The sequence below is a fragment of the Pieris rapae genome, chromosome Z, assembly GCF_905147795.1.
Source record: "Pieris rapae chromosome Z, ilPieRapa1.1, whole genome shotgun sequence".
Taxonomy (NCBI): domain Eukaryota; kingdom Metazoa; phylum Arthropoda; class Insecta; order Lepidoptera; family Pieridae; genus Pieris; species Pieris rapae.
Genome location: NC_059534.1, coordinates 7,634,024 through 7,662,014, shown reverse-complemented (window position 1 = coordinate 7,662,014; position 27,991 = coordinate 7,634,024). Strand labels below are relative to the sequence as shown.

Sequence of the window (27,991 nt, the reverse complement as noted above, 5' to 3'; positions counted from 1 at the left end):
AATACTTTTATATCAATAAAATAATATAATGAAATGCCACAATTGTAAATTTGTAAATTGCACACTTTGTTATAGTAGTTGTTAATAAGATATACGAAATATTAAAAGCTTATACTCATTTTTACTGAATACGGTTATCCTTATGAACTTATTTATATTATGATAAGCACATTTAGTTCTAACGAACAGATATATTCCTATTATTCGGACGATATACACACATAACTTTCTGTTCTGTTGTTTCTGACATAGTTTTCTGGGTTAAGCCACAAAACATTTAATTTTGAATTTCAAGAACTGCGTCACGGTATATGTCATTTTACTAACAGTGGGATACGCTTTTATCATTCTTGTATTTACGATTTGTCTTTATAATATCGCGATTATAACTTTCAATATATATTTGTAGTCGACTGAGTCGTAGTTGGCTCTGTTTTAGCATTTGCAAACAATTTTAAGTTGCGTAAACCACCCACATTGTTTTTCTAATAAAAATTAAATGTTTTGTTGGATGTTAGTGGTGGCTCTAAAATTAGTGTTGCACGTAACTACAAGGGGGCTGTAAATTTTTCATACAAATACTTTACGTAGACGAGCAAATATATAAATTAACCTATGTCATTTGTGGATAATTCTAATACGGTCGTCTTAAAAATCAGGCAAGTATTCGTTAATTCGATTCGCTTTATCAGGTACGGCATACATAAATTTTCATTTTTACAGTATAGCTAAGAATTTTTATACATTGGGTATAGTTACAAACAAAGCCTATTCGTGCTTCCTTTTTGTTTTCATGTACGGCTAACGATGGGCTACTTAAGTTGAAGTCTGATGCCATAGCAAATTTAGTCTTATTATGAGAATATTATCTTTACAAAGTTTTTGTACCTAGTTTTTTAGTCACATTCAGTTATGTAGTTCACATTCTAATAAATACAAAAGTTTTACAAGCACAAAAAAGAACACTTAAAATCAACAAAACTTACAAGTACAGATATGTATCATTTATCTTGCGGGCATACACATATCTGTAGCTACGAGGTGGTCTATTTACACGCTGTACTGGAATCAATGCAGAAGAGGAAAGCTTATTTCACATTCCCTTGTTGAAGGAAGACCCGGCTCGCAGTTTCTTGCGAATTCTTGGGGAGTTCCAACGAGGAAGGAATCTGCTCTCAGTTGGTGCGATTCCTTCATCTACGTCGTCCGCCTCTGTTTTTATCTCCATTTTCTGAAATCAATTTTATTATTACTAAAATTCTTATACGCGACAAAACCTCTCTGAATTAAACACTACTATATATCAGGTGGGCTGAATAGTTTGTAGGGTAAAACGCAATTTTGTATTGTCTTATTAGAACTTTATAATTAGCATTAAGTGTAAACGTATAATTTATTTACCTTAAACATGTTTGTTGTTAACGCTATGTACCTCTTTATCATTAAAACTAAATTCACTATGTTTCGAGAGTTAGAGCCAAGAAATTTAATAATTGTGTAATATGATAGTATTGTTTTTGTAATCTTATACTTAGTACTTAAGTGTGACTTGTAAAGAAAAGGTTTTCAATGCTTACTTTAACAGCTTATTTGTATACACTGTACAATAAAGTAACAATTTAATGGATTCCATTACATTGTTTCTTTATTGATAGTATTTCAGCTATTCGATAAATAAAAGATACCAAAAACCAGGACATACCTGCACAATGAGCCGTAGAAGTGTTTGCTGTTGTTCCATTAAGTGATTCATTTCCCGGAGTCGATATTTTTGTTTTTCTAGCTGGGATGCTACATAATCCTCGTTACTTTCAAGTACTATGTCCAAAGAAGCTAGAATTCATAATAAAATATTAATTTCTTGATATTTGCACATTTAAATTTAGAACATTTTAAACTGAAAGGATTTTTAAACAAATAATGATGAAAGAAACAACGTTGCGTTCTTAACCAATTGTAGTTGAAGAAGCTCTAGCGATATGGGCTGGTAAATATGTAAAAAAAAACAACTCTAGTAAAAATGATATTTCTTACCATCTTCAGAAAATGGGTTTGTAAACCATTTCCGTAAAGTCTCAAAGAAACCAAGTTTGCAGTGATTCGTATTAGGGTATTCAATTACTTCGTCTTTATCAACTTTCTCCAAACAAAATGCTGGTAATTTCCTTTCGAGTTCGGTGTGTAGTACTACCTAATGATTACAATTTAAAAAAAAAGAGAATTACTGTAAATATTTTTATTTGCTTGGTGGCCCGTAATAAATATTGCCTGTTTCTCAGGCAAGAATTTGCTTAGTTTGGTGGTACAATAAAAATACGGAATTAAAATACAGCGTAAAAAACTTTGTGCATATTAATCACAATTAAAATATGTATACGTGATCAAGTGCTATTGATCAATGTCGGGACAGTTCTATAATTTTTGGTAAACCTATTCTAAATCTCTTATCCTCTTATCTCTATCCTCTTTTTTTAAAAGCCATCCAATCTCTTTCTTTTAATAACACATGTTCTTAAACCGATGCAAAGACATATTACCTATATAATAAATACAAATCAAAAGTTTATCTTCAGTAACATTTAATAGCGGATTTTTTCAATGTTTGTATTTTCCTCTTCCTCTCTATATTATACATTCGAATAGAAAACATTTTATTAGTAATTGTTATAAAAAATTTTGAACTGTTTGAGTTCCATATTTTCTGTAATCGGAGGCAATTAACAAGTTATAATATTCATTCCAATGTAGTTGAAGTTGAGTCCTCGAATAGTAGGTTGGTACAAGAATGATATCTTACTTGCATAGCCAACCGTTTCAATTGAGCGTTCCGTCTCACACTTTCGATGTCACCAACAGCCAAACCGATAAGCAGGTTCATTAGAAGAATCGGCATAAACACCATGAACAGGCCAAGCATAAAGAAAGTCATTAAAGGAAACGGTAGAACAAGGTCCGTCTGCGACTCTGTGTTATAATAGGGCTGGATGTATGTTCCCACAAAATCGATTTCACCTAACATCATTGCAAAGGTGCGCATCAGTGCCATTGGGATACTATTAAATGAAAGGTGGTGACCCTGAAAGTTATTATAAATAAATAATTCGCTAAGCCAACATCGCAGAGCAACAATCACTCGCAAAATTTAAAAAAGCTTTTAACAGCAAATTTTCATGACGTCACGAACGCAAAGCTTATTATATTTATAGCTGTTTAAAAGTATCTACTTTTAAACAGCTATAAACTTGATAAGGTCTTTAAGAAATTTCTAAATATAATTAAAAGTTAAAGTTGCAAGTGTGTTTGCGATAATTTTTATTCGCATGAAAATGAGCTAGATTATGTAAGTATATGTTTTTGTAACATTTATGTCTTTTTGTTATAATAATAGCATTATTTTCCAATTCAATGAAATACATAAATTAATCTTTACAACCAGTTCCGTAGAGATAAATCAAGACCGTAGGGCGAGCATAAAGAACTGGCAAGAATCCCAACCCCACACTTTTGCCAAGTTTCGTTAAAGGTGAATCATACTAGGTTCAGACTATGTTAGTCTTAAGACTAAAATACAGCTGCTAATTGGAATCACATTACATTTGTTAATAATTATGGAAATCACTTATAACAGAAGGTTAGAAAACAATTATCTAGCTCATTTACAAAGCGTTTAACATAACAACTAATGTGTAATATTTCGCAGTGTAATTAAATACCGTAGCAGCGAAACCAACTTTTGACAGGAGCACGTAGAAAGATAGTCCAAAGGCAATAATCAAAATTGAAAAAACCATCAACACTTTTATAAGAGTCTGTAATATTTCCAAGAACATCACGACGTAGATTCCAATTTGATCAAATCTTTGTAAAAGCAATAATAGTTCGAACCATGATAAGAACATGGTCAGTGAGGCGGCTGAGTACTGAAAAAAAAAATCGATAAATTTGTGTTTACCTATATGTATTCAAGCTTGCCCTAATTAAAAAATAATAAAAAAAACTCAAAGGGTAATTTAAAATTATAAATCAATTTGATCATACATTGAATACGCGAAAACTCAAACTCACAATAACTTTATTCTTATATACAAACAAGTAAACTTATGAACAAAAACAGAAATATCAATACAAATTAAACCGTAGAACAAAAGATCTTTTGCATAAAAATGCAAAATTTTTAATTTATAAAGTTAAAAATCCATATAGTATATTGATGCATTTTCAAACTTTTGCATTCATTACATTATTTGAAATATCAGGTTTGTAAACAATAATGAAGTTAATAATATTAAAAAAATATGTTTTATAAAGAGACACCTGCAAGTCCTCAGAGGATTCAGAAGGCCAGACCATTAATGATGAGCTCACGTACAAAATCCAGGAAACAAAATTTGCAGGATCAGCCAAGTAATGCCATTTCTGTTGCTTTATGTTATAAAGTTCCCACACAAAATAGATACAAGTGTAAACACGTATTGCCATAGTGCAAGTGTAAAACGCTACCATTGACTCAAAGGCAATTGTGAAGGGAAATATTGTTATTTTATCTGAAAACGAAATATATGTGTATCTACATAGTGACACCATTATTATGTATATAATAAATACCTTACCTAATGCTATAAACAACTTACCTGATTCATATGGCGAAGTAAAGTTAGTAAGCGTAAAGTTATTAGACAGCCTCGTAAAATTATTAAACATTGATGTCCGATTCTCAACGCTCGCGTTTCGCATGAGATGTGATCGTTTCTCAAATTGAGTCGTGTTTCGCATAAGAAGGTATCCATAGAGGGTGATAAAAACAAGAAATATGCAATAAAACAGCAAATTCATTAGGTGAAAGTATTTTCCGTATGAGTTCCATTTCATTTGCAGATACTTTTGACTTAGAGGATGAGCCAGCAGTTCCACCCGACCGTGCGCAACCATAGCCTGTAAATTAGTGAACTTATATTAAGAATGTTTTAAAATTTAAACAATATATACAACATCTTTATGATTTATATATTGCATACTAACACGATAAGAAGCAAACAAAAAACAATCACGGAACATCATCACAATGGACTGGAACTAAAGCTTGCAGTATAGTATAAGGCTGACCACATATAGTAAAATTGTCAAAGACCAACACTAGTTTTTGCATGGGTGTACCGGAGTAGAGTGCGTGTGTTATTATGAAAACCATACACAGATGTTTTACTGGTGTATTGTGATATTTATAGACTTTTAGTTAGAAACTATGTGAATAGAATAAAAGTGATTAAAAGGTGGCGGAATGGTTTTTATTAACACAAGTATTTGTTAAGCGAAGCGTCGTAGTGCTTCACTCACGTTGATAACAGACAACGGTTCGGGGCGAAACTTGGGGTTGTCTAGCGCCTGTCTCAGCGCTGCAATTTCAAGTTTCGTGTGTTGGTAGTATCTGAAGCGGTACATAATCTGCGATGGAGCAAAGAAAAATAAACATTCAATTTCAATTGCACACTTACGTTCATTACAGGTAATGGCGATTTTACAAAAACATCTGGCTTCTTATTGACATCGTCAATTATAATCGGAGGACACAGAGCAGAGAAGGTGTATTTTATCTAAATTTTACAAATATTAGTATAGATATGTGAGTTAGCATAAAAAAATCTACGGAATAATAAAATATTGTTTGTAATATTATTATGTGACCAACCCTAAAAATAAATACAAGAAGTAAACCTGACCACTAACATGGCATGTACTTACATAAAAACTTTTTGAATCTTTCTTGCAGTTAGCTTTCGTTATACATTTGTCCTGAACAGCCTCAAATACACGAGGCATGTAGGCTATAAGAGCTAATGTCACGCAAGGGTGGCGATCAGATCTTAGCGCCATAACTTCTTGGGCTCTGAAAAAATACAAGGGTAATCGAACCAAACAAGAACATTATTTGCCATGAACATTTGACCCACAAAGTGCGTTCGATTCATGGCAGAACCCCAATGGAATTGGCTTTCTATACGCTACGGATAATGGCTCGTACGGCAAACGGCGTAGTGAGGCATTTCATTAGATCTTAACGGGAAAAACACACACGAAACTTTAAAACTAAACTTAAATTTGAAACAACAAAAAATTGAAGTCAAGTTTATTGAACGTTGTAACCCCACTAGTTTTTAATTATATATAAATTGAGATAAAAAAATTATACGATTTTGGTTCATAAATAGTTTTTTAAAACAGTTAATTACTGCAAACAAGTTGTGCGACTAGTACACCGTCGACTAGTACGTCAGTCTTCTTTCTATATATCGTGGACTGGCATAGCCGGCATCTACTTCAAAACTTCAAAAAGAAATTTTTTCACAGAAACAGACACATAAATATGAAATCAAAGGTTGTAGTAGTACGTTTTGTACATTTTGATCCAAAAGTATTTAATTTAAAGTTTTAATTAAAAATATGAAATCGATTATATTCTCACAGAAGACCTATACATAAAATCCTAAAAGTTAGTTTACTCGGTGCAGATGTGGATCTAAAAGACTAATAATAATAATACCTTTGCTCGTGAGTAACCATGGCGAGAGCGGCTTCAGGAAACTTGTAATAGATAGCATAGTCAATGGCACTCATATCAAGAGAATTGTAACTCAGGCAACACCCCATCGATAATAATAGAGCAATTGAGTTTGGTTTATTCTCCATAGTAGCTAGATGTAACGGTGTATTCTGTATGAGGTACAATTATAAGAAATACAGTAAAAAACACAGAACAATTTAGTTAAGCATTTGAGAATAATGTGTGTACTTAACATTAGTTTAAAGAATTTTTTAATTATATACACACAACAACAATAGTTATGTATTGTAATACTAGGTAAGTTCAGATGACAGTCGCTTAACTCGCGCATAACGCATGATTTTTGTTTAAGGTTAATATGACACGCGCTTGTCAGGCGTTAAACGCGCGTTGCCATAGCCACCTTGGTTCAGTTTACTTGGACTTCGTATTCGATGGACGTAGAAACAGTACTAGCTGTGATTTTATACAAACGGCAGAAATGACGCAACAGATGACAAACATATTGGGCCACCCAATGTTGTCTTAGGGCCAGTTTTTTGATCCGTAGTTAACTTAACTTTTGCTTAAATATCGTAACTATTAGTTAAAATTCAGCAAAATGCGTTTTTTTGATCCGTGGTTAGAGTTAGAGGCTGACTGAAAGCCATGTCACATTAGCGAATATTGCAGGTCGTTTCTCGATTTCATTTATAAGTAATTCCGTATTAAAAACTTCAGTTCCCATTTCGGATAATTTCTGGACAAACCGATGAACCAAACGTCTTTCGGTCGAGAGCTCAATGATCTTTATAGATCATTGAGCATAGCTCGCGTTAACTTGCGTTGACAATAGCCGAGTGCTACCGCAGCGATCAACGCCGCTAGCAAGTATACGGCCTTAAAAAACTGTATGTACATTAAGCGCCTATCTTCTGAAGTCACCCTAAGATGTGGATGTGAATCATCTATATGCTGTTTCAAACATTTTAAATATCTCATAGTATGTTTAATTTCAAACTTACGCCATCTTTGTCAGCTTGATCTAACAGGTGTGAATGCACTGAATGTAAAAGCTCAATGGTTTGAGTGTACCCGCTCATTGCCGCTAGATGGAGCGGATTACGGCCGTTGTGGTCTCTATGTAGGAGCGCGCCTCTATTGAGCAATAAGTGAACTACTCTTGTGTGCCCCTCACGTGATGCAATATGTAGAGGCGTTAAACCTTCGCCATCACTTTCATTAATTATAAACGTACCCTTGTCAGAATCGAGCAATTGAGAAACGGTGTGATAACGGCCATATCTGCAATTAATTATCATACCTTACTGACCTTGTCAAAATTGTATTGCTTACTGCACGCGATAAAAACTTATCGTTTAGGTACATATAGGTGTTTTATACTTTTACGTCTAGAAATAGGTATAAATGGTTTGATAGGAGACTTTAATTAAAAACAACGACGATTAAATGGCAAAACATCTACTCATAAACGGCTTGTATAGAACCTGACTACTAGTCTAGTCTAAAGCTTTCTAAGCATTTTTGTTAATGGAGTTCAAGATATTAATTTTACCTTGCTGCAAAGTGTAGAGGACTCTCGTTGTTATTATTCTTGAGGTTTATGCAAGCCCCAAGTTTAATTAAGTTTTCCAACGATCGAATATGACCTTCGCGACTTGCGTAATGCAGAGGAGAGCAACCAGTCTTATCCTTCTCATTCAAAAGCATTGCCAAACTGGGCTCACAGTGCTCCTACAACAAGAAGAATGTTTAATAAACTTTACTATTGAGTATATATATGAACTTAGCACTCCATTAAAAGCATTTTATACGGTATTAGGCTTTGTACTTACTTGGCAATTCTTTGCAAACTCCTCAATCCGGCCTCCATTAATTACAATCAAGTGTAGAACGTTTCGCATGTTTATATCTTTTAACTTTAAATCGGCGCCAAGACGTATCTAAAAGTAAGTATATTGAAGAATTGTATTTAACTTCTACATATTATATCCAATGTCACTAAACTGTCAACCATTTGGTTGAACACACTCAAAAATACTAGGCACAGTTGTTTTGAGTTCAAGAATAGATGAATTTTAACATTTATAAAGATTTACCAGCACATGAACAGTTCTCCAACCACCCCTTGAAGCGGCAAGTAATAATGGAGATCGCATTTCCTTATCCAATGGATTCATATCTGAACCTTCAGATACTAAGTAGTTCACAATATCAGGATGGTCAAACATTGCAGCACAATGTATCGGTGTCATTTTTTGAACATCACATGAGTTGAGACATGGCAATTTCTCTGCTGGTTGCATTGTAAACATAAGCTTTACAATATCAAGCGCACCCTAGAAGATACGATAAAGATAATGTACACAAAATTAATGAAAAAATTAATTCTTTAGTTTTGTAAGGCAAAGACTACCCATATACTATTTTTTTTCATTATTTTCTTAGAAGTGAAACAATTTGTACCTGGGCACATGCTAGATGTACGGGTGTAGAGTAGTCATGTTGCTGTGTTGAAATCTTTGCACCAGACTTAAGGCATAGTTCAACAGCCTTAATGTCGCCCCCATGTACTGCGGAGTGAAGAGGAACGTTTCCTTCATTATCATAGAGCGATAACATTTGTTCTCGACTGCATCCCCGTGATTCCGCCCATTGAAGGAATATTTCCATTGTTCTTGAGGAGGCATTCTTTGCTGCTTCATGAATAGGGTAGTAGCCATTATTGCATCGTCGTTTGCTCTCCGCATTTAAATCTGTGATCTACAAATAGTGTCTTTTTAGAAAACTTTACAATATAATACTACCCGTAGTGTTTAAAAAATTGAATTACAAAATTGCAGAACATCAAAATTATGTTATTAACTAAGAAAAAAGATGTGATAAAGTAATAGTTAGTTAAGGACATTAATGTATGTGTGGTGTATAAAGCAGGTGTTGTTGTATAAGATGGGGAAGTGAAGAAAGGAGTTTTTTTAAATAAAACTGAGTTATATATAGCATGGTAGTGTTGGGCTAGACAGTGTGAGACTGTCATTCCTCAGATCGTAGGTCCGAACCCCGCCTGAACCATGTCCATTTGCGCATTTTTTGGCTTAGGAAAACTTCGTCAGGAAACCGGCAAACCTCAGACCCAGAAAAAAACTGATGATCACTAAAAGGTTGCAGCGCTGCGATGTGTACAGATGCAGTGTGCATAATTTAGTAAAAGTATTCGTTTAATTACCAATATCTCCGCACATAAGTCGTGGTCATGAATTGCTGCGAAGTGCAGAGCAGTACGGCCGTGTTCACCACCAAGATCGACATTAAATTCAGTCTTGTACTTGGCGAAGACTTGTAAAACGGATACCTGTAAGTGGTGCATTAATTTACCCACTTTTTATTCTGCGATACATAGTAAATAAGACACTTTTTAGCATATTATTTTGCCTGTTTCACTAACCTTGTTTAGTTCGGTAGCTAAATGTATGGGAGCTTGGGTCTTCTCATTTAAAATTCCGGTATCGACGTGTCTGAAATATTATTTCGTCTCAGTTGACATGTATGAAAAACTAAACATAATGTCGTAGACCCAAAATGTCACTAGTAAGAAACATCGTAGCAAAGCTACGCGCCATCGTTGTAGCATCTTCATAATCCTCGTAGGATTCACTAATCTCAACACAGAAAGGGACTCCTTATTTATATAAAATACCATTGTTTATATAAATCATAGACATGTTGAAAACTTTGCTTTCATTATTAGTAGAAAGTTCCCGTATAATATTCCCATATATTCGATTGTCTGAAAAGTTCGTAGCTGGCACATAAATGTATGACATAACATTCCCAGTAAAGAAGATTTAATGGAATGTTAAAGTAACCCCTTTAATCGTAGTATCGCTCTCGAAGGCTCGATATTATATAATCAAATCAAATTCCATAAAAAAAGATGTTTTGAAATGTTATTCTTCGAACTTTTCAGCCCAACAATCTTTATCTTAGATTAATAATAGAATACGACAATTTACAATGATTAATTTCAAGAACCCTCAAAATGTTCAGAGAAGATGGTGTCGCGCAAAACAAACGATGTACCACTCTTGTAACCACGTAAACAAATATCAAAATTTGACGTTATAATTATCTTACATAACACAAGCATTATGTAGGCAGGCTAAGCAATTAATTAAATGTATCCGTTTTGTGTCACGTGATACGACCTTGGCTTTTTGATAAATAATGATAATTAATATGTCTTGTCACTCCTAAAAGCCACGTCTAACACTGACATTACATTCAATAACAGTTTAATTTTCATACTGTCAAATACCCTATTTGCTTGTTGGTTTTTATATGACTGACGTTTAAGGTAGTTTAATAACTAAAAAAGCCTTATTGTTTGTATTAAACAAACAATGCCCTTATTACCTACACTTGCTCTGCAAGTTTTACTTTATTTCATTTTTATGAAAGAAGTGCAGTTGTGACTTTTGATTGCGGTGTAAAACAAAACTACAGAGAGATCGTTATATTTCATACCTTGAACTTGTAATAAAAAGTTTCTACAAGAAATATCTCAAGAAAAATGATAAATGAATATAAAAGTATAACTCAATAAAAAACCAACTGCAATGTTGGAATTAAAGAAATCACTTTACGTTATATGCTGTTCCCTTTTTGATTATATATGTGACTATCAAATAATAATAATAATATCAATCTATCAATCTAATCTGACCATCAATAACTACCAAATACCGTGGATTGCAGCTCCAAACAAAATACTGAGAACTATACGGAATGAAATGAAATTAAACACTTGCAATACTTCAAAACCTAAAAACATCTCCACAATCCACAATCTAGCGGACTTCTGAACTAGCGTCTTCAACATAGTAAGGATAGTTTGTAAAAATACTCACTGTTGCAGAAGAAACTCGATGGCGTCTAAAGACTCATTCTCAACAGCAATGTGAAGTGGGGTGTTTCCCATATTGTCTTGAACATTCAAATCTAAAGAAATACATGCGAATTAATAAACCAAAATGCTTTTGTATCAAAATAGTGATTATGATATTACAAAAAAAGTAAAATAAATCCGTTTCAACTTTCAAACATGAAATGAAAACTTAAACCCCTTTTTTATAAAGAAATAAAAAAAACATCGATTTTTGATAAACATTAATGGCATTGACCGTGAACACGTATAAACGATAAAAATCTAATTTTCTATCGACGTAACGATGATCGGATGAGTGAAGCAGGCCCCTGGGCTTGTTAACGTGATTTTACGTTTACAACCTATTATTTAGACTTGGAATTTTAAACAAATTTTTAGAACACAAATTCGTGAAGTCCAATCTTCTAAGTCCTTCGTGTTGAATAAGTATAACAGGATATTAATTAACCTTTCAAATAACACTGAAACTACAGATGATAATCCGATCTAAGTAAGTTTTTAACGAAGCCCTTAACCATCCGTTTCTATTTCAACTTCTTTCTTACTACCTCCACTTACCTCCAGAATAGTTCTTGATAAAGAGGAGAATGTTTGTGTGGTTTCTTGCTGCCGCTTGGTGTGCAGGTGTCCTTCCGCGAGCATCTTTTACAGTAAGACGAGTTGGCTCACTCATATACAATCGCATGAAATCTTCCACATTGCCGCTTTCAGCTGCCTGTAAAGCAGAACAAATTAGTTTGGTAGAAATTTGTGGATGTATTAAAATATATTATTAGAATTAATAATATAATCTATTATATAGTCGAAAGCGGAATGCGAAAGATAGAAAAAAAACCATATTTACCGCAAAGAAGAAAAACCAAACACATAAAAACAATATTTTATTGCACAATATAACAGATATAGTAGTAGTAGGTAGTAGATAGTTAATATCATCTATATTGTAATTTATCTCTCTCGCACATTCAAAGCACAGTTCAGAATGTCAGCTAGGTATGTCAATCGCCTTTTTAGCTATTTTTGTATATAATATATTTTTCTAAATCATAAGTAGGTACAACTGTTGCGAAAGGGATACAGAATACGTAAAGGGTAGTCGAATTAGAATATTAAAGCTGTATTATTAAACATAAAAGTTATAATTAATAAACTCTAGTCAGAGGCGGATAAAGGCTTTTTGGGCAGCAGCCCAGGGCCCCGTGAAAACAACAGGCTCCCAGTTCCCACTGGAAAAAAAGGCCATATTTTAAATTAGAAATTCACGTCTATGAATCTCCTACTATGACTATGTTGGAAATAGGTAGAATTATGAATATTTATATAAGTCAGCTTAACCAAATGAAAACTCAGTCGATAGTACCTAATTGTTTTACCATTAAATAAAATAAAAATTACAATTAATTAAATTTTTTTGACGTTCATAATTAGTGTACTTGTTTACCTAGGTATATGAATAAAGATGTTTCATACTTATCCATTTCCGGTGACTGAATTTTATATATTTAATAAAAAATACGACACTATTTCATCACCCATCCATTTTTTATTTATGCAAGAAATTATCCCGGAAATACAGTATTCTTTGGTGGAGATCAACACTGTGTATGGAAAATTTTAATTGTTTGGCCTAATATATTCCATAAACCTAGTACCTAGTAGTTTACTTTAGTGAGAGGAGCTCTTAATAAAAAATTTGATTTTCACGTATCACGGCTTTTTCCAGTAAATTGGCAGATATTAACTAAATCGATGTCACTATGAAACGGCGTTTTAGACGTTTCAAGGTTCACTAAACATAATAGTGCGCTCAATTTTGTTCAAATAACGTCATATTGTCAACCAAAGCATTCAAGGTATTGGCGATTGGTATCCTTGGACGACGAACTTTTCATGCCATGTAAACATCCATGCTGAAATTAATTATTTATGTGAGTTGTGAATCAATTGAAATCAATATAATTATCTCCAAATAAAAGTTCTACAACACAAGCGTCGGGGAGCTTAGCAATATCTGAATAAATAAGAATAATAAGTATTGTTGTTGAAAAATGAAATTTTCCTGCAAAATAACAGCAGCTTTCCGGGATAGGATAGGAAAAATGTAAAGTGTTGAATAAAAATAGGTTTCTTTTTTTTAACTAACCAACTTATTGTAAATTTGCGTATTGAAGAAGTACGTATATTGTTCCATACAAATGTTTGACAAGCCATTTTCCTATTTAATTTTAAAGTTTGCTTTCAATTCCAGTGCAAATTTGTTACGTCCATGTTCGGACCTGTTTAATTCATTACGTAGAAACAAAGTTTAAGACAAAACTTTATGTTCATTTAAATACAGCATTTCAATGTCAATTAAGAAAGTACAAAAGATAATCAAAATACACTTGCATACATTGTTTTATAAATATTGGATAATCGAGTAGACTAATTGGAGCGGAGTTTAATGAAAAATATTGCCAACACCCATTTTACATTTCACTTTACCGTCGATTAACTAATCTATAAATATAAATTGTTGTGTGTTAAATTTACGAAGAATTTATTACAAAGAAGCAATAAAAAAGTGAAATACCGTTGATACTCGTTTTCCACATGCACACGATACTCTTGACACATTAAACAAGATGTTAAGGCATTAATGAAGTTCTCCATTATTCTGAGTAACACACACTTAAGAACAATGTGTGTTGTGGCGAGGAAGAGTCTATTTAATATTTGTGTGTACAAAATATATACCTATTAGGTCGGTTAGGTATGGAGATGCACTATAGAAAATATATTCCAAAGACAATCGTTTTTATAAAGCTAAGATAGATAGACGGTCACTTTGATATAGAACTAAGAACTGTGGCAACATAAAATAAAACATAAAAACTAAATCAGTATAAATTCTCTTTTAATCAAAGTACTTTATTCGTCCCTTTCTTTTTAAGAAAATAATAAGGTTGGTAGTTTTATTGATTTGGTTTTTATTATTAAGGGCGTAAGTACGTATATGTACATACAGGGCCGCGTCGGTAGAACCTGTGTGCGAAACCTAAGAAGCGCCTCCTTTTTACGAATCTTCATGTTTCAAACTATTTTTATTATTATTTGTTAATTTTTACCGAATCAAATTTCCCGAGTTTTATATATGTACTTAGATTATCCTAAATAGGTAAAACCAGTTAACTTCCGGTTTTTTACTATGGGGGAAAGTAAAGTAACTTTAACGTAAATTAATGACAGAATAACAAAGTAAAATTAAACCACAAACACAAAATACTATCTTAAGAGACGTGTGAGGCAAAATATATGTTTTGTTATTTAAATTTGCGCCTATTGTCTGCCTTTATTACTTATCGATACTATGTTTGTTGTGTAAGGGTCTGTTTCACAATGTCCGGATAATTTCCAAATAAGCTATTTCTTACTTTTTGGTAGGCTAGACACTATTTTTGCGTTTCAGGACTACACGAAGTTTCTTATTCGGAACTTTTATCGTCCGCATAATTTATATGTTGCATAGCTATTTGATACTTTATCCGTACATTGTGAAACAGACCCTAAGTCTAACAAAAATTATTTCGGTGGCGGCGCCCTTATTATCTTGGCGTCTGTGTGCGCACAATTCGCACACACAAGCGGCGCTGCCCCGTGTACACGTTAGGTGGTAAGCCTCATTAAGAATGTTCCCTCTAGTTAATGCATGTTCTCTCTAGTAATTGCAAAGACACGAGAGATAAATGCACAAAAATCTACATAGAATAGCTGTTTGCTGAATAGTAAATTTATAACAAATTATAGTCTTTAATCATATAGTTAATAGCGGAAAATCATAACAAAACAACCAGTCGATTTTTAAGTACAGATTAAATTTATCCGTCAGCTAACCCTAAAGTGCAAATCTCAAAAAAAACTGAGATCTTAGTATGATGAAATAAAGTATTGTAACTTCTAGTTTCGTCCCATTTCTTTGTCTCATTCTTCGCAGATATATTGCGGAATGTCTAATATTAAATTACAACCATCTAAAAAAGGTTCTACCTTTCTATTAAAGAAATAATAAAATTTCATGGAATAATTATACATCTCTTTGTTAGTGGTTTTTTACGGCATCTTCCACTAATGAAGGCATGAAAATTTTAAAAAGAGAACATACGTTGGTATGCAACAAGTATTGCAAGATTCTCTATTCGAATGAACTGCGCAATAGAAAAATTCGTAGAAAAATATTGTATAAATATTAGCTCAATAAATGAAAGTTAATATTTTTATTAATAAATAAGGGCTGACAAGGCCACAATCCCACTTAATGTTAAGAATACGTTGATGACCACGGATGTACAGAGAGGCCTATTTAGTAACCAGAATTATCAATAAATTAACTTATTCATTGATTTGTTTTAATGTTAGGTTTTTTTTTTATAGCCAGGTTTTTAATTATTTATTTTGAAGTGAGGTCTGGTACAAGTGATTCCTAAACACTGGTGCGTTTCAGGAGTCCTTGCCTCCATATTCCAGTGCGCTGTAAATATACCAAAAAGAAAGCCATTCTTTCCGTTGGGCCATCATAAAAAAACTCGAATCAGAATGGATACCTATGACTTACGTCACAATAAATTAATAATATATTGTAAATAAAATTAATATATATCAAAGAGCTGATCCGGCAACCTTCAATAAAGCCCATGTTTTTACTTACCCTACCTTTTTAGTGGTTACAATTGAACAAATTTTGCGATTCATTCTTATTCATGTAGCTTTTGCTATTATTTAGAGTTAGGACTTGTAAAAGCTTTTATAAATTTGTCTACTTTAATCACACTGAAAACTTCTTAACTCGATAGCAGAAGAAATAAAAATAAACCAAGGATGCGAGTCGACTGAAAATAATGTTGTGACGAATCACCACGGCAGGCTGGTCGCAGAATAATGGAATACTTCGTCAGAAGTGCGAGCTTTGTTAAAAAGTTTAAAATTTATACTTCTAGAAACTAACATGAGTTATTTCAGATGTTAAAATAAACGAAACACTTTCTTTGAAGCTAAGTGACAACAGAATTCAACCGTTTAAAGTAAGGGCTTATTTCATAAAAATATAGTGTTTATTCTATAATAGTTGGGTTTCGACTATCAAAAGGCAGCCCAACTGATTTATGGGCTCTTAAAACTAAGTGACACATTTCTACCTGTAAACGATCCTGCGACGTTGACCTATTGTACATTATCGGAAACGAGGAACTTAAAGAGCTCATTTATTACTAGCAAAACTGACATTTTACAATTTATTCTCCAAGACTCCAATTGTAATGTGTTTTCAAGAAAACACTTTTTTACTGATTATAGTTATGTATTATTGTATTTAAACTTATAATTATTTAGACATAATTTTAAATTTAAACCGACGTTTCGCGTGCTATACAGCGAAACTGTCCGTAAAAAAGTGTTTTCTTTAAATGTGTAAAAGTTATGTTAATAAAAGACAATACTATGTAAGGTGATTGTTAACATTTGCGCTTCTAATTATTAACTAAAAAATATATATGTAACTTAACGAACGTTGGTTAAACAAATCGTGTGTTAAAATTTTTATCTTATTTACCTGCAGCACTTCTTCAATTGACACCTTGGGCGCCTCTTCCTTTATTTTATTTAATGTTCGTGATGGGCTCCGGCCGTTGGTTTTGAAAGTTTTCATTTTAATGTTCACTGAACGTTTCTTTCTCGACAACCTCATATTTACTCACAAATAAATACAGATGAAAACAAATAAACACTATTTCATAACTTCTGACCGACGCTAGAGTCTCCTTAGATAACGAGTGTCCAGGTCGGGTTCAAAGCTGTGACTGCAGGATGGAGGCATCCCTCCCGGGAGGTGAAGAGTGGATATCCTGACACGCGTTTTATTCCATGTGTATATCCAGAGAAAAATGTTCTTAACGATTTTATAATTAGACGTCTAGAATTTTCTATGAGTATCAATCGCGAAAAAATAATTTGAAGTATTTAAGATGGTGATACATATTTTAATAGTTAAACTGAACTATATTAAACTTAAAAATACTTAAGTGATCACAGGTTTGAAGGACCGGCGAAGGTGAAGTCTTCTTTGATGAGTTTGTTTGACTTATCGTCTTATCGTCGTTTTATACGTTTGATTTTTTTGAATGAAATATTATGTATGTTGAAATACGTTTTTGAATCCCCCATTGTTTTCTTTTTTTATTATTTTCTGATCTTCTATTTCTGATCTTCGACGAATATGCAAGACAAATCTTACATACTCGTCTCATTCTTGGCGTGCGATGGCTTAAGAAATTAGTAACACCACCATTCTTTCCATTTGATTCGGGATTCAAATGATCATGGTAAGAAATGAGAAATTATGCATAGATCAAGATTTCCATATTATTACAGAGAGTGCTACTAAAGTTGGCAGAGTTTCATCCAATTTTTAATGCATAGCAGAGGTAAGTGGTACGTTTCACTTTCTATAGGCACGATCCAAAACATCGCCTTTAGTAAAACTAGGCAACTGCTACCAACGTAGCCGTTATTTCATTCGCGGACTATTTGTTAAGTTTTAAGAAATCCCTGTTGAAAAATATATACACTGTTTCCGGTTCTTAGGGATTCTCGTATAAACGCAACTAAAAACTCTTTACAACACTATCAATATATTTTTTTTTCTACACTTCTTCTTTCTTATATAAAACACAAATGTTTGCTAAAATTTGTAAAATCTTGTACAAAAACAGCAAATATAGGACACGCTGGTGTTTTAAAATTTATAATCGGTAGTAAAAGTTTAATACAGGAAGTTACTTCCTATAAAAACAGTTTTGTGTGAAAAACTAAAAACCGTTAGCTAAATTTTTTAAACTTTTTGTAAAAACAACACTCGTTCATCAGAAATAAAATAACTAAAAACTTTTTAGTGTGTGAAGGGGTGACACTTTCTCGCTATTCCATTTTCTCGAACAGATAATTTTATTTGGACAAAACTTTTTACTGTCTGACGTCTTATGATAGACTATGACGTATTTATTAGCTTGAGTCTTGACCTTATTACACTTATTTCGAAAGTTATATTGCTTTCCACGCAAGGGTGTATTGATCTTGTGAGACCGAAAATATTATTTAAATAGTCTTAACCTCAAAATGGTAACACACACATATTTAAGGGGTTAAAACAACATTCATTAAGAACTATGGTGCTAGGATACGAGAGATTGCACTGATGCAGTTTTTGTGGATTTGCCAATGATTTATGAATGCCTTAACAAGACTGAATACTATAGGATATGCTATTATAAGATCTACACCTTAATACAATGTAATAACGTCGCGTTTACAAGAATTAAGGTAATTATTAAATAATCTTCTTACAAAAATAATATGTTAATGCATCCCAGGGCCTAATGAAAATGCATTTTTACTTATTTTGAACTAGGAACCCGTATATTATTCTAACACTACTTCTTTCGATATTGTGCCATTGCCAAATTACAATATGGAATGGGGCGTTAAAGAAAATAAGATTGCAGTGATCGTCTAGTGTAGAGCGAGTATGGAGCCGCCGAACACTTTAAGAGCTTGGTATCAGCCGTCACTTGCTTGGTATCACTTCATCGGAAACATCGAAGCGGCGTTAGACCTACAAAGGTTATGCATTAAACCCAGAGTTCGTCGAAACCCCATTAGTAAGCTATTAATCTCATGACAAGAAATGAAGATTCCCACTAGGACTATATCACGTATTATAAAACAAGACCTGAAGCTCGGTGCTTATCGTCGAAATACATACAGGACAAGCTCTAAATCAATCATTAAAATTAATGAGTGTAGATCGATCAAAACGCCTACTGTCGCGATTAAAAGCATAGAAATATCATCTTTACCAATGAAAAAATGTTCACGATGGAAGAACACTAGAATAAGTAAAATGATAAAGTATATGCTCTCAGTTCCAAAAAAGCTGCTTAAGTGGTCGGAAAGGTACAACGTGGTCATCATCATGTGTCAAAAGGGGTAAAACCTTCAGCCAAAGTATCTATTAAGTCCTATAGTCTTGCATCATGTTGTGAAACTTCTCATCAATAAACTTTTTTTTTAAATATACCTGCACTATCTAAGTGGCCTATCTATAAAGTGGCCATTTCGAATAGATTATTGTTTTATTTTTTCCTGAGATTTTAATAAATATGTAGGTAAGTATATATTTTAATAATATTTTATTAGTTCTTAAAAAAATATGGCTGAACTATATAAACGGGGTCTTTAGTGGGTATTGCCCCAAAAACATTCTCAAAATAGAAAATTATGGGTCGAGGACCAAATACAACAACTTTTGGGGGTAGGATTTTAATTCTGATATAAAAATCTCTTAACGTATAAAATTTGTAGAAACTTCTAGATCAATTATCATCAAACTACTTTAGAAAATACTATAGACTTACCCGAAACAGGTTGGGGACACCGAAAGTAATGTTGGGTAAAGTGTGCGCTCGTCGAAATAAAAACATAATGTTTTTCACATAAACTTTTGTTTATTGCATACTGCTCAGTACGTGATGCATATTTTAATGACTCCACGCATGTCAAGTGGCGAGTTTTTCTTATCATAAAACCTCTATTAGTCCATTATACGTGCAAACAAAGTCTTATCTAGTGATTTGGTATTTATATGTTTCGTTATATGTATGTGTGAGTCAACTAATCCTGTTAATTTTTCCAAAAATGCCGAGAACAAATTTTTTCGTTACATGTCAAAAAATCAAGAAAAATCATATTTTAAATATTCTTATATATCACCACCATACATCATGTTCTTACCAAGAATAAAATGAATGTGATGAACTGTGGACCACGGTATTTAATGTTTGAATAGATAAAAGCTGATTAAGGTCTATGACGCTATTTAGCTCTGGTTGACGCAAAATGTATTCTTATGGATATAATCAGTCAGTGGCCAAATCTATCGTGTTGTATTTGGACCTAAACCCATAACTTTGGGACAAATACGATTTTTCTAGTCCGAGAATCAAGTGGGAAATAAATAAATACCACGTTTACACAAGTCCTTGGGATCCCTATCATATTCTTTTTGTAATTAGATTGTTTCATTTTTACCTTGATTTTTGTTAATAGTTATGGTGACGTTATTACTTTGTATTAAGGTCAATAACCTATAGCATGTAGCCATGTTATGGAAATCATTGGCAAAATTTTATCAGTCTATTAGTTACACATGTAGTTCTATTAGTTACATATACACTATGTCGACATAAGGTTCAGCTTAGATATATTATATTAGTGTGAATACCAATATAATCATGCAAGATGTGATGAAGAATATAAAATGAATATTTTCCTAATATTTGTAACCATATACAGTGATGCTCAATACTGAGCAGTTACCACAAACAATACGTTATGTAAATTTAACAGATTACGCCATAGAATAGAAAATTTTGTATGGAAAACTTTTACAACAAGAAATTAACATAAGTACTTGAATCGTTCGAATAGAACTCGAGAAGTTCAGTAGTAAATCATGCAATTTGTAGTGAAAATGCATTTAAAAAGTACCTTCACATTGACCTATGTATATACTTAATGAAACTTAAGTTATACAATAAACATGAAAATCTGAAATAATATCACAACTGAAACCCTTTTAAATACTGGAAAGGTTAAGGTTTGCCTACAGGAAACAATGGTACCCCTGTGGAGTTTTACAAAGTTTCAACACAAAGTGAAACCTTCCAAATTCAAACATTTTGTAATTAACGAGAGCGTTTAACATTGAATATTTTTTATAATTTTCTGCACGTGTACTTTCAGGGCTGGGAGTTGTGGCTTTCCCAATAATGTTTTAAGCTTCAAAATTGAATTTATCCTATTTTTACTTGATTTGGCAGTTTTCAGAATCATTAAATGTATATTTCTTATTTTTTTGACGTTCATAAGTGTACATTATGTTACCTATATGAATAAATGATTTTTGATTTGATTTGATTGATTTATAATACAATCTTAAAACTTGAAACGTGTCAAATACATAAAGTAATACTAGTACTGACAAAGATTGTATTTATATGACGCTGCAATTTTAATGCACAAGTTTTTAAATGACATATTAATGATATGTGAAAAACTTCTCCCACAAGGGCACCTAATATTCAGGTTCCTAAATGTTTAGATTTTTAACGGAATTGACCAAATTATTACTCATACAGATGTTAAAATGATGTTACATGCTAGGCGACATTCTTACCCTGAGTATTCTGAACGGGCTCTCAGTTAACAGACAGACATCACCAGAAGTAACACGGTCTTGAGCGGGCAACATCACTTGTAATTCTCCACCTCGATCTACCTTCTCTTGTCTCTCACGGCGGCGGCGCACAAACCCCCACAGCCAATTCTTTAAACAAAAAACAGTATTATAAGCCTGTATTATATTGCCCAATGTCGTTGCGGACATTAAGTAAAGTTAATCACAAAGTTATAAAATGTTAAAATTAAATTAGGTTCTTATGTATAGTTAATTTAAGTACCACAATGTCACTTGTTCCTAGTATAGCCATGAGCACAGCTTCTTCAAATACAGAACACGATTATTCTGTTGAATAATACGGAATAATTTCTATTACTGTTAAAATATGATGTCATTGTTGGCAATGCAATGCGGCATTCATTTATTTCTATCAATTGGGTCATGAAAGTACACAGGATGATTTTCTCTACCGTAAAAAAGGGACCTAAGGAATAGAATCCGTATGCGCGTAGACGGTTTATTAGTTAAACCCGCAATCGTAGAGTTCAGAACATAAACGTAGAGTTTAGTACCAAAATAACATTTTATTAAAATTTGCAGAATTTCAAATAATTAAATTGTGTTATAATCACGATGGTGACGTTGGATTGGACAGCCCTTGACGGACAATCTTGAACCAAATCCAGGAGGGACTAGAGAAGGAACTGGTTAGAAGTACCAAAAACCGATAAGCATGCAAAGTGAATCTTATAATAATGGCCTTATCCACTAGAGAGGTATGCCAGAACCTGTGGTCTTTGCCTACCCCGTCGAGAAAAAGCGTGAATCACGATGTCGATATCCAAAGAGTTTTCGCGTCTATAGAGGTAGACTTTTTTATGTTCTTGTGTTTTCCTTCTTTAAGTTTTACTTTATTTCTGTGAAAATATAGTAAAGAGTTTATTAATGAGATTTCATTTATTTATAAATATCAATGGTAATGGAAAATGCACAAACGTTATTCAATGATTGCTGCTTATTTAGTGATTAACGGAAAACAAAATGGCTTCCACGCTTCCTTGGATGTAACACACTTCAAAACTAAAAAACTTACTATTACAAACTTAATTTAACGGTACTACGGAAATTGTTACCTATTTTATTATTGACTGAAATTATAGACTGGATTATAAACATAGATCGCTATATATAATCTTACAAAAAAAACTAAAGCTATATTTAGTTTCTTCGGTCCAATGAAGCTCAAGAAATCATTTTGTAGAAGAAAAACAAATAAGGCTGTTTTTTGGATGTTATACGATTTCCCAATGACTCATCAGTACCTCAATAGCCAACTCCATTAACATAGAAGATGCATCATCTTATTCAATAAGGAATACGTTGTTTTAATTTACCTAATTGTTAACAATCTCTTCCAGATTTTAAACCAATTCAGTTAACAAACATTTTCTTATATGTATGTATAACTTTTTTACGTTTTCTGTGGATGCCTATTAAACATTATAAAATTTGTTTTTATTCTAGGCTATTTCAAACGAAGACCCGTAAATAATATTTAGTGCTAAAACTACTGAGTTAAGGTTTATACAACAAGACAAACCGTATATTTTATACACGGTGATTGTTCATGTTATAGCTTTGTTTACTGTCACTGTATACTAATTAGCTTGGCAGTATATTTTTAAAGCTTCAATGTCAAATAGAGATTCATGTTTGATTAAAACGTTTACTTAGTTGCTTAATTAGAAATACCCTGTGACCTCATTCTGTTGGTTTCACTGAAATAAGGTTGGATAAATTAATAGGTCGAATAAGACAAAAATAAGAGAGATATCTCCGGTTTCCTTGGCGGTTTGTTAATAAATTGTTTGTATATAATATTAGTTACGCATTAACATTAGGCTAAATCTTTAACGGCTAATTTATCTGGAGTTTCCGAGCGATTTCAAACCACCGTGGGCGTACTTGTAATTGATAGGAGTTGATGAAGATTACATATTTTTATGTATGTATCGTAAAAAATTGCTTTGTCCCGTGGTGTTCAATAAATGATGATAAATAGCACTAGCTAGCACCAAATATTAGATATAATAAAAATCTATCGATTCTCTTTTGTTTTTATATAAATGGAAAATGATGACGTAGTAGCCACGGCACATGATTTTTAAAAGTTCAGAATTTTTTTTTTTCAAAATAAATTATATTTGTACAAAAAAGATACGAAACAGAAAAAAGGTTAAAGACTACATCGAAAATTGAAATAACATTTAACATAAAATATTACGTTTTACTTGATTTACCTTTTTCTAGAACACTTTTCTTGAATATTTATATTATTCTTATTAAGGTATTTGTCTGAAGATAAACTAAACATAATCACATTATTTTTATTTACTAATAAAGAAATCAAATATACGGCTCATTAGGGTCAATAAGATTTATATTGTTATCATGTACGACGCCAATTATCGATGAGATCAGATTTCAATAAAAAATAAATTATGTTACAGGGATAAGAATTCCGCCAATTTCGAATATCAAATTATAGTCACGTTCTTGTTTGTGACAATAATTTTGAACAAGTCGAGACGTTCGATAAAAAAGTTCTTTTGTAACACCATAATCTACTTAGCCGGGTTAAAGGTGACTTATATAATTGATTGCTGTCCTGTAATCACATTACACGTTTAATTTTCCTTCATATGCAAGTATGGCCTGTCTGCCCATGCAAATTGCATTTTGCATGGGTAGGCTCAGACAGCAATTGATGTTTCACTGTGAATCAAACTTAACACCATCGGGTGTAATAAAAGCCAGCGTAACTTAATTATTTATCTCATTTCTTGTGACACTAATTTAATGATAACTCTGTATTTCAGTATAACTTGGGTTACAATATTTTTTATTAAATTACAACTAACACCATAAACTAAGTAATTGCACCGTTAACGACAGTACCCATTTGTCTCTTTTCATCACGGTGTGAACAAAATAATAAGAACAATAAATAGAGACGATACAGTACTCTTTACTTCAAAGAGTTAGACTCATTAAGAATGGTTATAACTATTTCTACATTCCATACTTTATCAGGTTTTATTTCTGTTACAGAAATTTATTGATTCTAGTTTATACTTCATACTGCATAAAAACTAATTTTCCTAATCAAATTGTATCTATATGCGAGCGTTCTTTACTAGTTACTGTTTATTGCGCTGTTTTCGAATTATAGTATTTGTTCTTAATGACTGCAGCTTGGGTAAACCTCGAACTCGAAACTCGAGAAATTTGTTTAAGTCTATTTTTATAGGACAAGAGGCCAACGGAAAATTATAATAATTCTTATGATTTTACGCACACATTGTGTTTAATAGTTTAAAAGTTCAACAAATATTTTGGTCATCAATTGTAATGTACTATATAATATCGCGATACTAACTGGATCTAACATAATCATCTAAAGTTATGGATGATTGACGTCCAAAAATTTCCCTCGGAACAAAGATGGATATAAATTGAGCTTACGTACTTTACGCGCTAACTACATGTTATTACAATGCTAATGCTGACTACTTTAAGCAAAAATTACACCTAAAGGTCTGCCAAGTTCCAAAGATAAACTGAATTACTCAAGATGTACAAAATTCAAATACGACCGATAAACAAAAATACTTAAAACGAAATTCTCCATAAATGCACAAAAAGTGATCTATAAGAGAGGATTATCAGGACGAGGATAATGGTTGCTTAAGTTTTGACTAGGCTAGTTTTGGACACAGGGTTCAGACTGTTACGCTAATGGTTGGATATGAGAGTGAGCTAATCAGGTATATCATAATCTATTGAGCCATTGAGATATGTATATAAACTTGTGGGACTTGCAATTCCATTTTTAAAAATAATAAAGAAAAGGCATTGAAACTTTTAAGTAACAAAACATTTGCTTTTAAAATTTAAAGATCGAGTATTTTCCGATTAAGTCTTTCTTCGGGTTCTAAAGTGGAAGTGTAAACTTGAGACAAGGTAAGGAAGGAAATTAAAAACTTTCAGGTTCAATGTTTAAGTAGTGAATTCCACGTAACCTTACAGAGTTTAAATTTACTCGACTACTTTGCAATGTATTAAAAACGTGATACTTCATTGATATCGTTTTCTTACCGTAAATATGTATTTTGTATAAGATCCCTTCTCTATTTTATTGGTGAATTAAGGCCATACGTTTATACGCGGCCAAATTTGTTGTTTAGTGAAAACAGAATATTCTCACATCACGTTTTTTTTTTTTTTAATAGACACAGGGGGCAAACGGGCAGAAAGATCACCTGATGTTAAGTGATACCGCCGCCCATGGACACTCTCAATGCCAGAGGCCTTTTAAGAATTGGTACGCTCCTTTCTTGAAGGACCCTAAATCGAATTGGTTCGGAAATACTTCGGTCGGCAGCTACATTTGGTACATTGATAATTAATTTCCAGCCATAATTTGAATTCTAAGAAAATGTTGGTAAGCTTTCTGATTTTCATCTGCAAAAATGGAGCCTACGCTTAGAACATTAGTAAGCAACTCAACCCCAAGGCCAGAAGGTGAACTATGGCTTGCATTAATAATAAGGATTATATAAGCTCTTGCAATTCAGGAGTATTATATAATATTGAGTTTGTTGCTAAATTGCTGCATAGCCTCACTCTTTAGCTAAATGAATTAGTATAATTTGCAGTATGTAAAAAGTAAGTGTAATCATGTGTAATCGAAATATTTTTTCTAAATAATTCTTCTTTTCAGATTATTAGATACATACCTACAAACATTCATAATCTAATCAATATACATTACAACAAATATATATCTTAGACATTTTTGAATTCGTAACATACGTAGGATGTCCGACATTTTTAAATATAAAAATATTCAACAGGTATTGAAAAATTCTTTATTTCAAGTACGTAATGAAATATATTTTTTTATCAGTTAATAAATAACTTAATTAATTTAATTTTTTAAAAATAAAAACAAAACTCAAAATGCAAAGCTTTCTTCTATAATATTTGAGAAGAGAATTATTTGAACAAATTCAGTGTCTAAGAACTTTCCAATACATATGTTTTATTTTATTTTGTGGCAGCAAAATAATTTCATTTTCATTTCATCATAGCCAGTCAATGGACATGCAGATCTAGTAGTAAACATACATACCAAAACAGAAATATTTCCTCTTTATATTAGTTTAGATAATATTGAGTCTAAGTTTAAATACAACTTTATTCTCTAATTACATTTAAACTTAATAACTCGACTTTTTGGATGCTCTTTAGCAATAGCTCGCCTGAACTTTAAGGCAATAGAAATATATTTCCTATCTATTTCTGACAGTACTCTTGGCCTAGCGGCTTCGGCGTGTGACTCTAATCACTAAGGCCGTAGCACTGGCACCAATGGACTTTGAGTATATATTTGCGCATTTAACTCTCACTAGTGCAGGTAAGGAACACATTGTGAGGAAAGCCGACCAACCGAGAACCCGATAACCGAATTGTATGCCACGTACACGTCTAATAAAACTTCTTATAAAAATATTAAACTTATACTCACTATGAAACCGGCCTTCCGGGGTAGTTTATTGTACATGTGTGACACAATTTGGATGTTTGGTGTCGCACCATCAGCTGATGCTACGACTGCAGGACCATTGTATGGTCTGGCTTCCATACGATTGCCCACAGTTCGTGATCTGAAGAGCAGCATGATTTACTTCCGCACCTGTAGAAATGCAGGCGTAGTTGTAACGGTGACCTTATACATGTATTACAGTTAGACGATTTATTTATTTCAGTGAAAGTGGCTAGACCGAATTAAGTGTTTAGTTATTGTTGAAGCTCTTTCTTCTCCCAATTTAGTAATAAATTACAAAGTAATCCCTACCAACTTTTAGTACCTAGTATTAGATTCTATACCGAAAACTAAACCATTATATTCTCAAATCATTTACGGTGCGTAATAGTGCTTATACATATAAATACTACTTAATTTTAGATTTCTTGGTAAAGCACATAAATATCATATATCAGTTCTAGAAATCAGTTTATTTACCTATAGAATGATATTAATTTCTTTAAGAATTCTAGGTGATTAATTTGTGAACAAACAGAATGGTTGTCTGTAAATATGAGGTTTAATTTATTCTTTAGTTGGTTCATTTTATTAAAAATAAATTTTTAATTT

The 27,991-nt window shown here is 32.5% G+C and overlaps 1 protein-coding gene across 1 annotated transcript; it reads right to left on the bottom strand.

The window, feature by feature from the left end:
• Nucleotides 1-43: 43 nt before the first annotated feature.
• Nucleotides 44-27,521, bottom strand: LOC110999873 (transient receptor potential cation channel subfamily A member 1). Its single transcript, XM_045634270.1, has 21 exons — nucleotides 27,362-27,521; nucleotides 21,769-21,918; nucleotides 12,063-12,219; nucleotides 11,467-11,557; nucleotides 10,005-10,074; nucleotides 9,786-9,911; nucleotides 9,026-9,322; nucleotides 8,659-8,898; nucleotides 8,395-8,502; nucleotides 8,115-8,293; nucleotides 7,564-7,843; nucleotides 6,539-6,708; nucleotides 5,740-5,884; nucleotides 5,335-5,442; nucleotides 4,632-4,932; nucleotides 4,315-4,544; nucleotides 3,732-3,920; nucleotides 2,798-3,076; nucleotides 2,035-2,191; nucleotides 1,703-1,833; nucleotides 44-1,231 (listed from the first exon to the last, which is right to left on the bottom strand). The coding sequence occupies exons 1-21, from the start codon at nucleotides 27,512-27,514 to the stop codon at nucleotides 1,094-1,096; spliced, it is 3,699 nt and encodes a 1,232-aa protein (XP_045490226.1). The 5' UTR covers nucleotides 27,515-27,521; the 3' UTR covers nucleotides 44-1,093.
• Between the last annotated feature and the right edge of the window lie 470 nt (nucleotides 27,522-27,991).

Excerpts from the sequence above, each read along its gene's own strand:
- LOC110999873 (XM_045634270.1), bottom strand. The coding sequence starts at position 27,514 with ATGCTGCTCTTCAGATCACGAACTGTGGGCAATCGTATGGAAGCCAGA. Across the intron at positions 6,709-7,563 it reads ATCAAGCTGACAAAGATGGC|AATACACCGTTACATCTAGC; the intron begins GTAAGTTTGAAA and ends TACCTCATACAG. Across the intron at positions 1,834-2,034 it reads AAACCCATTTTCTGAAGATG|CTTCTTTGGACATAGTACTT; the intron begins GTAAGAAATATC and ends TATGAATTCTAG.